Source organism: Coccinella septempunctata, chromosome 6 (genome assembly GCF_907165205.1).
Source record: "Coccinella septempunctata chromosome 6, icCocSept1.1, whole genome shotgun sequence".
NCBI lineage: Eukaryota > Metazoa > Arthropoda > Insecta > Coleoptera > Coccinellidae > Coccinella > Coccinella septempunctata.
Window position 1 is genome coordinate 7028330 of NC_058194.1, and position 14916 is coordinate 7043245.

At 40.2% G+C, this 14916-nt stretch overlaps 1 protein-coding gene across 1 annotated transcript; it reads left to right on the forward strand.

Annotated features, from left to right (window-relative positions):
- Positions 1 to 6560: 6560 nt before the first annotated feature.
- LOC123315941 lies at positions 6561 to 9447 on the forward strand. The gene is made up of 4 exons (XM_044901848.1): positions 6561 to 6878; positions 7034 to 7690; positions 7772 to 8077; positions 9431 to 9447. Exons 1-4 carry the CDS (start codon positions 6680 to 6682, stop codon positions 9445 to 9447), a joined length of 1179 nt encoding a protein of 392 aa, XP_044757783.1. The 5' UTR covers positions 6561 to 6679.
- The last annotated feature ends 5469 nt before the right edge of the window (positions 9448 to 14916 follow it).

Sequence of the window (14916 nt, forward strand, 5' to 3'; positions counted from 1 at the left end):
TTTATTTTTGGCAAACTGCCACAACAGTTTCGGATTGGAACCTATCGAAGACTCAACAGAGTCCAAATATTTTTTGTAGTCAGATTCAATTAGAAATTTTGAACGACTCCTCAATACTTTGAACTCTTGGTAGTCTAGGATGTTTTTGAATCGTTTCCACTTTCTATGAATCCTCCTTTTCTCTTTTATTACTTTAAAAGTTGAGTAACTCAGCCAACTAGGTGAATTCGATGAGTTAAAGGATGATTTAGGTACATACATCTCGATCAATTCAAAAACCTTTCTATAAAATACATCAACACATTGCTCAGTATTCAGACCCCCAAACCTCTCGTCCCACTCAACCTCATCCAATTTGTTGGAAATAAGCTCGTAGTCGGCTTTCGAATAATTAAATTTTTTCTTAGCTAGCCTTTCCTTTTGGAAACTGAACACTTTCCGCCCAACATAATCAAATTCTAAAGTATTATGAAACTTGTCCTCATTCACCAAAGGTTCTTTAGAAATTTTCAATCCTCTAACAGAAAAATCATTGTTCAGAACTAAATCTAATGTATTATGAGAACAATTTTGATAGTGATTGAACTGTGAGAGGCCACAATATGACATAGTATCCACGAAATGATTTGTATGAACATCGGTAAAATTAAGAGGGATACAATTACTATTCACATTATCATATTGCCATTCAATAGAAGGCAGATTGAAATCACCACAAATTACAAATGAATCATTTGGATGGTCATTGATTATGTCCTCCAATTTAGAACAGAAATTTTGTAAGCTCAAAAAGTCACCTGGTGGGAGATACACACAGCATAGATGGAACCTGGATGAGTTGCTTGTCACAGTAAGCCATAGATCCTCAGCATCAGATATCCATTCGGACCTCGGAATGGCACACAAATGTTTATTAACCGCGATCAAAACTCCTCCTCCGTCACGCTTGGTCGAGCTACTCTCATCACGATCGCGACGAAATACCTCAAAGGCATCGCAAAAAACTTCACTATCAGCTATCGCACCGTTGAGCCACGTTTCAGTTAGACAAATAACATCATAATCACAGTTAAGGGAATTTTTGTAAATATTGGCTAGTTTGGATTTCAAACCGCGCACATTTTGGTACAGAATAGAAATACCCGTCACGATTGAGCGCAATAACCGAAAATTACCAAACTGAACTAAATCATCTTGTCCAAGTCACTTTCAGTCAGAATTTTTATAACCTTGGATTTATCCTCTTTTCTAGCATAAATAATACCATCTCTAACCCAGGTGAACTTGTAATTGCGTGATTTGGACAATTCCTTCGTTTTATTTAATAACATCTTATTGAATCTCGTCAGATGTTCATTTATAAATAGTTGGTTGGAAATGTTATCAATTTTAAGTACGGGAGGTGACGATCCGATCGACTTCCGTTTGAATCTAGATGCAGCCAAGAATTCATCTCTCTTGATTTTCCGATTGAATTTAACAATGATTGGTTTCGGTTTTCCAACAACAGAACTATTGTTAGCCCTGAACAACGTTTCAACGTCAGAAGGAGATATAGGACAATCAATGAATTCGGAAATCTTCTGCAATACGTTCGGCAAGTTCTCATTTTGTTTTTCCGGTACACCAAGAATTTCCAGGTTGTTCAATTTAAGCTGTTGCTCCAAAGTATCAATCCTTTTGGTTAGGTTGAGTACATCCCTCTTCAGTGAGATGCTTTCTTGAGTTAACTTTTCGATCAAATTCAACTTATCGTTTACATTGTTAATGACAGTCTGAAACGAGGATATCTGATCACTACAAAAAGACACGGAGTGCATCATATCTCTCTGCTTTTTATTCAATTCACTAACATCGTCTTGAGTCTTTTGGACGATTTTCAAAGTGAGAGCAGATGTGGGAGGGTCGACATTTTCCTCCTCATCCCCATGGGTTATCAAAGTGGATGATCGATTGAAGCCACCAATCAACCTACATTCCGGACACAACCACGAAGCACCAGGCAACTGAAGATCCACAACAGACTGCTTACTCAGGCCAACGCACTTCCCATGGTAGAACGATGAGCATACACCAGCACACTTCAACCCAGGAGTTTTGTTGGTTAAACCAGAGGTGCAAGTTTTACAAATCACCATAATGCTCCCGTACTTCTACGTCTTTCAGCAGGAATTCCGGACAGATGTGAAATATATGAAATGTTTTGTCACCTTGATAGGGGAAATATCGGCGAAAAATCAACACAAATCCTCAGTATTTCAGCATAAATTTCTGCTATTGTTCTATTCAGAAATATAGAACTTCAACTCCTTGCACTTATGAACAATTTGATTATAATCTCAAATAGATAGCACCAGTTTAACGTTTGAAAAAACTATAATTTCTAGAGAGCGATGTAAACACAGCCGTTTCATCGCATATTGCAAAACATGCAAATTATGACTTTAGCCTTGCGGCTTTCACACTCCTCTTCAGAGGAAAATTCACTTATCCCAGATATCTCAGATATCAAAAGGATTAAGCTCTGTTGGAGCCCTTTCCAGGTTTTTGGGCTCGTGGTGGTAGTCGGGTCCGGGTCGCTCCTAGGCTCCCTAGGTTGGATTCTTGCTCCACCCGCACTTCCTGTCGGAGCAGACGGTGTTCCTCTACATTCCTCATGTACTTGCACTACTGTTCTCGCCGTTCCGAGCAGTACCGCCTTCTGCATGAATTTATAAACATTTTCGTCCAACTGAAGCCTTCTCAAGTTCTCTAGTAGTTTCTTCGGTATCAGGCCTGTAGATGAAATTACAATAGGGATGGTCTTTATATCTTTATTATTATTATTATTATACAATGGTAAAGAGTTGAGGCTAAGCCTATAAACTCACAAAAAAGAAAAGAAATAAGCATAGGAAAAATACACCAAAAAAAGTTAAATACAAAGGAGAAGAAAGGAAACTGACAACTCCACAAGTAGCACTCACTCGCGACGAATCCAAGCATCATAGCTATTCTTAAAGGCATTCACAGAAACTGAGTCCACCACCGATGAAGGTAGAGAGTTCCTTACCGAAAACACGCGGTTTGTGATGAAATACTGCCTTTGCTGTGTATTGAAGTTCTCCTTCCTCAGTTTGTAAGCGTGACCTCGAAGACGATCGTCAAGATTCAACTTGAAGAGACTGCTGAGGTCAACTCGGAAAAAGTTGTGGAGAGCACGGTAGGTTATGATGAGATCCCCACGTTGCCTTCTTTCATAAAACGTAGACAACTTCATGATGGACAGTCTTTCACCGTAGCTGGGACGCGAAATGCCGTAAGGTATACGAGTTTCCCGTCACTGGACGCTCTCCAACAACGCTGAATCCCTAGCCAATAATGGAGTCCAAACAGGGCCTGCAAACTCTAATATGGGTCTTACGTAAAGCTTGTAAAGGGAAGCACACGTGGAGGGATCACACCCACCGAAAGCTTTCTGAAACATGAACAAGGCTCTTTTGGCCTTGCTCAACGTATGGAAAATGTGGTCGGACCAACTTAAGTTCTCCGTCACAATGACACCAAGGTCAGCATGACTACTACAAGTAGAAATGGGTTTGTTGTTCAGGAAGTACTGACGGCGAGGATTGTGGGCACCCAAGTGCAGAACAACACACTTCTCATAGTTAAGCGGTAACCTCCACTCTCGGCACCAACGGTTCAATTTCTCCAGGTCTTCTTGAATTAGACGAGCCGCCACGTTGGGCCACGTTGGATACAATTTGGTATCATCGGCAAATTGAGAACACCGAGATTTGAAGATCCTAGGTAGATCGGAGATGTACAGGAGGAAAAGCAGTGGACCCAAAACAGAGCCCTGCGGAACTCCACTTCCAACAGGTCTTACCGAAGAGACAGATTTACCGACCCGAACCTGAAAGGTTCGATTGGTTAGAAAAGCTTTAATCTATGAAAGCAGGAGGCCACAGATTCCAAGATGTTCGAGCTTGCGCAGAAGGAGATCATGTGGAACACGGTCAAATGCTCTAGAGAAATCAAGGTAAACAATATCAACTGGGGAAGCTTTATCTAAAGACTCAGACCAGGAATTAATGCATTCAAGCAGGTTAGTAATGACTGATCTGCCAGGAAGGAAGCCGTGTTGACATTCTGGAATAAGGTTTCTGCTAAGTGCAAATTGGAGGACACTATTCTGTATAATTTTCTCACATACCTTCGCCACAACCGGTACCAGACTAATTGGACGATAATTTTCTGCGTTATATTTATCTCCATTTTTGTAAATTGGAGTTACAAGTGCATTACGCCAGGCAGAGGGTAGACTAGATGTTTCTAGAGAACGTGCGTATATTATAGAAAGGGGATGGGAAAGAGATTGGGCACACTCCTTAAGTACTCTAGCAGAAATACCATCGGCACCAGGAGAAGAGTTAACGTTGAGAGCTGAAGGTGGGCGACTGCGGGGCTGAAAGTAGACTCGGTTATTTCAAGTAAATTCCTGTCAACGTTCAATGGTGGAGGTTGGTGGGTCCCTCTTGTGAAAGAGGCAGCAAAGGTATCAGCCAGCACGTCCGCTGTCTCTTCGGGGCCGGAGCAAGGAGTGTTGTTAGAATTAAGAACCAACGGTATGTCGACTTTAGAGTTAAGGGCTGATCTCACGTATTTAAAGAATTGTTTATTGTTCTTTGAATGTATAAGCTTGGATTCGCAGTTCTTTTTGGCATTGGCAATTACTGAAGAGAGTAAGTTGAAGAAACTTCGATGGTCTTCGTAGTCTCTTATTTGTTTACGGCGTAGATAACGTTGCCATATGGACTTCTTGTGACGTATTAGCCTAAGGATATTTTGGTCGATCCAGGGCTTCGCTGATATGTGAACAATATTCCTTTTAAACGAGCATTCATTTGTTAAGTTTCGAAGTGTCGTTGTGAACACAGCCCACATTTCCTCAACATCCATGGAAGGCGGGAGAAGAGTACTCATCAGTATCTATCAGTACTATCACATCTGGCGCCCGAGCAGGGACTTCTGCTGTTCTGTGAGTAGTTCCTGTTACCGTAACCGTACCGTTTTCTTTAAATACTCTTCACTGGCAAATTGGTAACCGTTCTTTGTTTCTGGCATATATCCGTATAGTATATATTGTAAATCTTTCCTCTGAGTTTCTGGTACCGTGAAAATGGATGTCAACCGACTGAAAAGTGACGAACTTACGTGGGAGTTAGAGACCAGAGGCTGCACCGTGGGACACACCGTTCAGGAGAAAAGAGCTCAACTGAGAAGGGCCATCCATTCCGACATACCGTTCATTTCAAGAGATGAAATTGACCAGGCACAGGAAATTGGGGTTTGTGGTGCCAAGTTTTTCGACTTGATGGGAGAGATATGTGAGTACGATTTTAATAATAGAGACAATGAGTTGCAGCGCATTAGGAGCCGGCTACTGCACGTTCAAGGCCGACTGAGAAGTCTATCTCCGGAAGCTGTCAGTCTGCTTCACAAGAAAACCGAGCTGGAGAACTCTCTGAAGATGGCTATGAGATTGCTGGAGAATACTCACTGGTTAGGTGGTATTCCAGAGAACCTGTCAGCCGGTACACCGTCGCTGATTGACCAGGAATTACCGGACTGCGCATCTAGACTTGGTCCAGGTCTGATTCCGTGCTCAACCACCGTTGGAGAAGCAGACTTGTTGAACTTGGGAGAGGATTGTGACATATCCCGACCGACCACTCATGATGACCGGCTGCAGCAGAACCGACAAGAAGTTTGCAGATTATTAACCGAACAAATTGAACGTACTTTTTTTTTGCAGAAACAACCTTCATACCACCGACCGCCCGCCGACATCCTCCCATTTACCGTTGAACAAGCACTGCCAACCGACCGAACCAGTGAGGAAAACAGACCGCTAATATCGTCCCCTGAGTCAAGGCGATTAGCGAGGGAGTTTGCCGAATCAACCAGGAGAGTTTCATTTGCCTCATCTCCTACCGATACCGCTGGGATGAGAGAAGTAAGAAGCGACGTACCGACGACCAAGGAAGCCGAACTGACGACCGAATACCCGCCGATGAAACCGCCGAAAACCACCGACCATTCCATCGTTCCTACTGTTCCTGTGTGGAAATGGAACCTGACGTTCGATGGGTCAACCAGTGTGACCTCATTCCTGGAGGAGGCTGAGTATCTTGCCGAGGCTAGAAAGGTGAGCCACGAACAGTTATTCGAGTCAATATACGAGCTGTTACGTAGGGATGCAAGAGACTGGTACATTCCCCGGAGAGGCACCTTCACCGACTGGACCGATTTCAAGGAACAACTCCGAGAGGCCTTTCTTCCTCCCGACTACGAGGACATCCTTTTGGAGGAAATCAAGAAACGCACTCAAGGAACCGATGAACGACTCTTGTTGTATGTAACTCGAATGCAAAATCTGTTTCAGAAGCTGACCGTAAAGCGACCGACCGAGGAAGAACAGGTGAATATCATCCGACGACGTTTACTGCCAGAACTACAAACCGCCCTGGCCTTCCAACCGACTTCAACCATAGAAGAACTGCTCCGAAAAGGAAAAGTTTTTGAATTGGTCAAATGGCAAACCGCTAACTATGCTTCGCCACCGATCCAAAAGAGTCTCATCAACGAACCGCATCTTACCTTCCGAAATTCCCCACCGAACGTCAAACCGATCGGAATGCACCTGAACACTCCGAACCACACCGAACCGTCTGAAAAACCGAAAGTAGCTCAGAGCTCTGTAATACCCCAGCGACAGGATGAACCGAAAAAGTCGAACCGACCGTCAACCGAACCCCAGTGCTGGAGATGTGGTGGCAAGGGTCATCTCCGAGCACAATGCACCTCGAAACCGCTGCTGTTCTGCTCTCGATGTGGTAAGAGGGGTGTCATGTCTAGGGATTGTAAGTGTCCGTTAAACTACTAAGGAACTGTCCGAAACCGGGGATCCGTCAGTTCCAAGCAACCCCATCCTCGGTCCATGAGAAAGAAAAGCCTACCGATTACCGTCCGATAATTAATGTTTTTGTAGGAGACAAGGAGTTCCCAGCACTGTTGGACACCGGAGCCACCAGGTCCTTTATCAGCAGTGAAGTGGCCGCCTACTGCAGGGTAGTGGGTATACAACCGGATTATGTTAGGGACGTTACCACCACCGTCGCTAACGGAAGTTCAATACCGATTAAAGAAATATATACCGCACCGGTCCGAATTATGTCTGAAATTATGGAAGCTAAATTGTTGTTAGTTTCAGATTTACCGATCAATGTAGTACTGGGAATGGATATACTGAGGACACACAACTTTTCCATTAATCTCCAAACCGCCGAATGTTTCCTGAATGGAAGGTCCATCCAAGCCCGGCTCAGCGAGCCAGATAACCGAGGACAACTACATGCGATAGGACCGCTGTTGTCGAACCTGAGTGGAGAAGAGAAAGTCAGGCTGGAGGAGTTTCTACAGACCGAATTGAAGGCGTTCGAGAAGCTCCGAGGAACAACTCCACTGATACAACACCGAATTAAACTCAAACCAGGCACCGAACCGATCAAGCAACGTTACCGTCCCCAAAATCCGAAGATGCAAGAGATAATAAACAATGAGGTCGACCGAATGCTGGCCGAAGGCATTATAGAACCGTCTTCATCCCCGTGGAGTTCACCGATAGTAATTGTCAAGAAAAAGGATGGTAAACCCCGATTTTGTATAGATTTCCGAATGGTCAACAATGTCTCCGTTAAAGATGCCTATCCGTTGCCTTATATTTCAGGAATTTTAGACAAGTTGAGAAAAGCCAAGTATATATCCACTATTGATTTGAAACAGGGTTATTGGCAGGTACCGTTAGCCCCCGAGAGTCGACCGATCACCGCATTTACCGTCCCTGGCCGTAGGCTGTTCCAGTTCAAAGTGATGGCTTTTGGTCTGCATTCCGCACCGGCATCCTTTCAACGTCTTTTAGACCGAGTTATTGGCCCTGAGATGGAACCGGATGCATTTGCTTACTTGGATGACATAGTAGTTCTTGGAGAGACATTGGACGAACATCTTGACAACCTAAGGAAAGTTTTCCGCCGCAATATGCAATATGATTTTGAGAAAATCAATGCAGATACCTGAAAAATTCAAAATTATGACGAAAAACTACAAACAGAGTGTTTTGCATGAGTTTTAATTTGAATATAGCCTCAATGAGTCCGGTCCTGTGTTCGTCAACTTTTAATGTTCTGTTTTATTGAAACTTACAAGTTTAAGCAGTTAATGAATTTTTAGCCGAATCCAACTAAAATAGTTGGAGTTATAGCCGAACGAAAATTCGGGAAATTCGAATAAACCCCTCTGTATATCGGAAACGGAATGCCTAAGACACACGTATGAGGTGTTCTTGAACTCAGCTCAATGCCCTCTATTCACGGTTTCCGTTTGTTCGTTTACTTATTGTGAAACACCCTGTGTACTGAAAAATCACAAAAGACTCTTCGAGAAATTAAGAAAAGCCATTAAATCAAGGAGTTTCTTTTGATCCGCTATGAGGAAAAATGTCAATATCCAGTTACTATTATTATTTAGGGTCATTCATCGAAAATCCCCAATATCTCGAAAATCAAGGCACTTTTACAAAACGTAAAATATATCTATCTCAACCGCCTTAGAGTCCTCTACCCGCAGGTTCTATATTATCCATTCATTACGCCACACCCTGTATAATTATCATTATTATATCAATGTATTGAAAATAAACAGACATGAATACGAGCCAGTTGTTTTGTTTCAAGGTGAAGCTCCTCTTGCTTCAAACTTCTTTTAATTATTTTGACTACCATTCATGCAAGATGATTTTTGTTGAAGAATTCAACATTCTTGTAATTATCCGTTCATTTCTTCAAGAGATACCCATTCCCTACCACCTTTGACTATTCAACTCAATGCTAACACTGCATCAAATGCATTTCATCTTCGGGTTGATTTGTTTGAATTCTACAACTGATGTAACGTCTTCAACCTTCAGCAAAAGAAGATAAACAACAGTAACTTTCCTCAAGCTACTGATCACTTGTATTTTCCATGTAAATAAATAGATTTGGTAAGTCTTCAATCAGTTTGTATAAACGTCAATTATGTTCGTTACATATATTCGACTTAATATTTTCCGAAGTGATTTGACATTGTGATGAAATACGTAATTACTGAGAGTCTCACATAGAACGGACTACGTAGCACTGATTTAAAACTCAAAAATGTTTTGACAAGCATCTTAACCCAACATACCATACCTTAGAACATAGAACAACAGGAAGGAGCCTTTCCACGCGAATACAAGGACAGGAAGTGAGACCGAAGTGCACCAAATTATGACTCATTGTTTTGTTTTGATATAGGTGTCAAACGTGAAGCTTTTATCAAATTCATATCAAATTGTTATTTTTAGGATATTTTTCGAGTTAAACTGTGTTGGATTTTGTAGTGTTGAGTGAAATTGAGTTGTGAAGTGAAAATAAGATATTTTTGTGGTAAGGAACTTTTTCCAGAAAATGTTCAGTTGTGTAGCTTGTGGCTATTCAAAAACACCAAAGAAAAACAATTCCGGTGTAACATTTCACAGGTAGGTTTTATTCATACTGTATTAACGTCTTTTTTTGAATATTAAAATGGTATTCCTGTTTATGTATTTTGACGTTATCGTGAACAAACCATGGGCGTAGTTGACATTAGATAATAAGGATTTCAATTGAACAAACTGGGTGTGGTAGATTCAATTTTCAAGAATATTTTGAAAGCAGGAATGACAAACTGTTATGATTTCTGAAATTAATTAGTCTCAATATTATTGTTTCAGATTTCCTAAGGATGAAAGACGTAGATTTAGATGGGTGAGTTTTGTTAATAAGCCTGGGTTTACTCCTAACAACAGGAGCTTATTATGCTCCAAGCACTTCAAGGAAGAATGTTTCAAGAGATCTTCACAATCTGTTATTAGATTATTTCCCAATGCATTTCCAACTATAGAAGCTCCCCGTGTGAAATATGTAAGTGATGAATTGTTGGTAAGGACTGTTATTATTTCTTGAACTGGGGTCGTTATGGCTCAGTTGGCCTTCCGGGAACTGCGACCACATAGATCTTTGGTTCACTACCCTACTCATTCATGGAAACCTAAGGAGGTCTTTAGAATTGTGTTAATAAAACCGAAGACTTTCTTAGGGGCCTTGGCCGTTACCTCTTGGATAACCAGAGCTGGTTTTCCCATATGAATGGTTCTTAGGCCAGCCAGTTCTGTACACTTACATAATATGTGTTCAGCTGTTTCTACTTCTGATCCACAGAGTCTACAATTCTCATCTGTTGACTTTGCTATGCAGTACAAAGGGTGTATTTCTTCCGACAGTGCCCTGTCAACAGTCCCACCATCACCCGAAGCTCAGCTCGTGACAGCTTCAGGTCCAGCAGGTGTCAACCTCGATGAACATTTTGCAAGTTCATCGGCTCTTTCATGTCCTTCAACACCACAGTGCCCTGGTACCCATAGAAGAGTTACTTTGTTGCCTTTGGCCAGTTGCTTTATGGTGTTACGGCACTTTCATGTCAACAGAGATCCCTGGCAGGGTGATACCATGGACCAAGGCGTGGCCTGGCTGTTACCCAAGTAATGGAGTCATTGCAATATGCCAGACTGCAGAAATATCAGGGTGTCCTACTACTGTCTTAGGATATGGAGTGTATAGTTCTTACTTTTTTGATTCAACCAAACCTAACAGTTGATGATTCCATAGAGAATTGCACTCCAGAGAACAGTTCAAAGTGAACTGGAAAATGAAAAATGGAAAAACAATAAATTCGATTTTTTTTCAAACAAAGTCAGATATTTGAATGTTTATCATGAAAATATAGGTTTTCAAATAAGCTGAATCCATTGCGAGCATTCTCGAAAGCCTATCTCTCACCGTTCAGATTTCCATTTTGGAAATGTCATTTTTCAAAAGTTGAAAATTTCATTCTGCAATATCTCTTGTTATATTCGTCTGATCCATTTGGGATTACTGGTTTCGTAATCAGCATTGATAAGGCTTCCATTCCAGCTCAAAAACTAAATATCGAAAATCTCGATTTTTTGGGTCAAAAATGAGCAAGGGCTTAGACCCCCCTAAAATGATCTATTTGCTCCTCTGCATACAAATCAGGGTGTCCTACTACTGTCTTCGGATATGGAGTGTATAATACTCAATCTGTTGATTCAATCAAGCCTAACAGTTGATGATTCAAAAGAGAATTGCACTCCAGAGAGCAGTTCAAATTGAACTGCAAAATGAAAAATGGAAAAACAATAAATTCGATTTTTTTTTAAACGAAGTCAAATATTTGAAAGTTTGATATGATAATATAGGTTTTCAAATGAGCTGAATCCATCAATTAGAACCAAATCTTGAAACAGCACATAGTTTTCGAATTGAGATGCACATGTTGAATTTCAGTTCGATAGTTCTGATAGGAATTGAGAATTCAGTGGTCTATTCGGCAACGTGTGATATCAATTCCTCAAAATCTGTTAGACCAATTCGGCCCAAATCTTCGAAACTGCACATAGTTTTCGAATTGAGATGCACATGTTGAATTTCAGATCGATAGTTCAGATAGGAATTTAGAATTCAGTGGTCTATTCGGCAACGTGTGATATCTATTCCTAAAAACTGTTGGATACATTCGAACCAAATCTTGAAACTGCACATAGTTTTCGAATTGAGATGCACATGTTTAATTTCAGTTCGATAGTTCTTATAGGAATTCAGATTTCAGTGGTCTATTCGGCAAAATGTGGTATCAATTCCTCAAAAACTGTTGAACCAATTCGACCCAAATCTTGAAACTGCACATAGTTTTCGAATTTAGATGCACATGTTGAATTTCAGTTCGATAGTTCAGATAGGAATTTAGATTTCAGTGGTCTATTCGGCAACGTGTGATATCTATTCCTAAAAACTGTTGGATACATTCGAACCAAATCTTGAAACTGCACATAGTTTTCGAATTTAGATGCACATGTTGAATTTCAGTTCGATAGTTCAGATAGGAATTGAGATTTCAGTGGTCAATTCGGCAAAGTGTGATATCAATTCCTCGAAAACTGTTGATTCAATTCGAACCAAATCTTTAAATTTCACACAATTTTCGAATTGAGATGCACATGTTGAATTTCAGTTCGATAGTTCAGATAAGAATTGAGATTTCAGTGGTCTATTCGGCAAAGTGTGATATCAATATCAAGTGTGGATCAATTCGAACCAAATCTTGGAACTGCACATAGTTTTCGGATTGAGATGCACACGTTGAATTTCAGTTCGATAGTTCTTATAGGAATCAGGATTTCAGTGGACCATTCAACATAGTATCATTTGAATTCCTAAGGAACTATTGGATCAATTCGACCCAAACCTCGAAACTGTACACAGTTGTCGAATTGAGATGCACATGTTGAATTTCAGATCGATAGTTCAGATAGGAATTTAGAATTCATTGGTCTATTCGGCAACGTGTGATATCTATTCCTAAAAACTGTTGGATACATTCGAACCAAATCTTGAAACTGCACATAGTTTTCGAATTGAGATGCACATGTTTAATTTCAGTTCGATAGTTCTTATAGGAATCGGGATTTCAGTGGACCATTCAACATAGTATCATTTGAATTCCTAAGGAACTATTGGATCAATTCGACCCAAACCTCGAAACTGCACTTAGCTTTCGAAATGAGATGCATATGTTGAATTTCAGTTCGATAGTTCTGATAGGAATTGAGATTTCAGTGGTCTATTCGGCAAAATGTGGTATCAATTCCTCAAAAACTGTTGAACCAATTCGACCCAAATCTTGAAACTGCACATAGTTTTCGAATTTAGATGCACATGTTGAATTTCAGTTCGATAGTTCAGATAGGAATTTAGATTTCAGTGGTCTATTCGGCAACGTGTGATATCTATTCCTAAAAACTGTTGGATACATTCGAACCAAATCTTGAAACTGCACATAGTTTTCGAATTGAGATGCACATTTTGAATTTCAGTTCGATAGTTCAGATAAGAATTGAGATTTCAGTGGTCTATTCGGCAAAGTGTGATATCAATATCAAGTGTGGATCAATTCGAACCAAATCTTGGAACTGCACATAGTTTTCGGATTGAGATGCACACGTTGAATTTCAGTTCGATAGTTCTTATAGGAATCAGGATTTCAGTGGACCATTCAACATAGTATCATTTGAATTCCTAAGGAACTATTGGATCAATTCGACCCAAACCTCGAAACTGTACACAGTTGTCGAATTGAGATGCACATGTTGAATTTCAGATCGATAGTTCAGATAGGAATTCAGATTTCAGTGGTCTATTCGGCAAAATGTGGTATCAATTCCTCAAAAACTGTTGAACCAATTCGACCCAAATCTTGAAACTGCACATAGTTTTCGAATTTAGATGCACATGTTGAATTTCAGTTCGATAGTTCAGATAGGAATTTAGATTTCAGTGGTCTATTCGGCAACGTGTGATATCTATTCCTAAAAACTGTTGGATACATTCGAACCAAATCTTGAAACTGCACATAGTTTTCGAATTTAGATGCACATGTTGAATTTCAGTTCGATAGTTCAGATAGGAATTGAGATTTCAGTGGTCAATTCGGCAAAGTGTGATATCAATTCCTCGAAAACTGTTGATTCAATTCGAACCAAATCTTTAAATTTCACACAATTTTCGAATTGAGATGCACATGTTGAATTTCAGTTCGATAGTTCAGATAAGAATTGAGATTTCAGTGGTCTATTCGGCAAAGTGTGATATCAATATCAAGTGTGGATCAATTCGAACCAAATCTTGGAACTGCACATAGTTTTCGGATTCAGATGCACACGTTGAATTTCAGTTCGATAGTTCTTATAGGAATCAGGATTTCAGTGGACCATTCAACATAGTATCATTTGAATTCCTAAGGAACTATTGGATCAATTCGACCCAAACCTCGAAACTGTACACAGTTGTCGAATTGAGATGCACATGTTGAATTTCAGATCGATAGTTCAGATAGGAATTCAGATTTCAGTGGTCTATTCGGCAACGTGTGATATCTATTCCTAAAAACTGTTGGATACATTCGAACCAAATCTTGAAACTGCACATAGTTTTCGAATTGAGATGCACATGTTGAATTTCAGTTCGATAGTTCTTATAGGAATCGGGATTTCAGTGGACCATTCAACATAGTATCATTTGAATTCCTAAGGAACTATTGGATAAATTCGACCCAAACCTCGAAACTGTACACAGTTGTCGAATTGAGATGCACATGTTGAATTTCAGTTCGATAGTTCAGATAGGAATTGAGATTTCAGTGGTCAATTCGGCAAAGTGTGATATCAATTCCTCAAAAACTGATGGATCAATTCGAACCAAAACTTGAAACTGCACATAGTTTTCGAAATGAGATGCACATGTTGAATTTCAGATATATAGTTCTAATAGGAATGGAGATTTCAGAAGTCGATTCGACAAAAAATCATTTCAATTCCTAAGGAACTATTGGATCAATTCGACGCAAATCCCGAAACTTTACACAGTTTTCTCAATTCGAAAACTATGTGCAGTTTCAAGATTTGGGTCGAAATGGTTCAACAGTTTTTGAGGAATTGATATCACACATTGCCGAATAGACCACTGAAATCTCAATTCCTATCAGAACTACCGAACTGAAATTCATCATATGCATCTCATTTCGAAAACTATATGTGTTTTCAAGATTTGATTCGAATTGATCCAACAGTTTTCAAGGAATTGATATCACACTTTGCCGAATTGACCACTGAAATCTCAATTCCTATCTGAACTATCGAACTGAAATTCAACATGTGCATCTCAATCCGAAAACTAT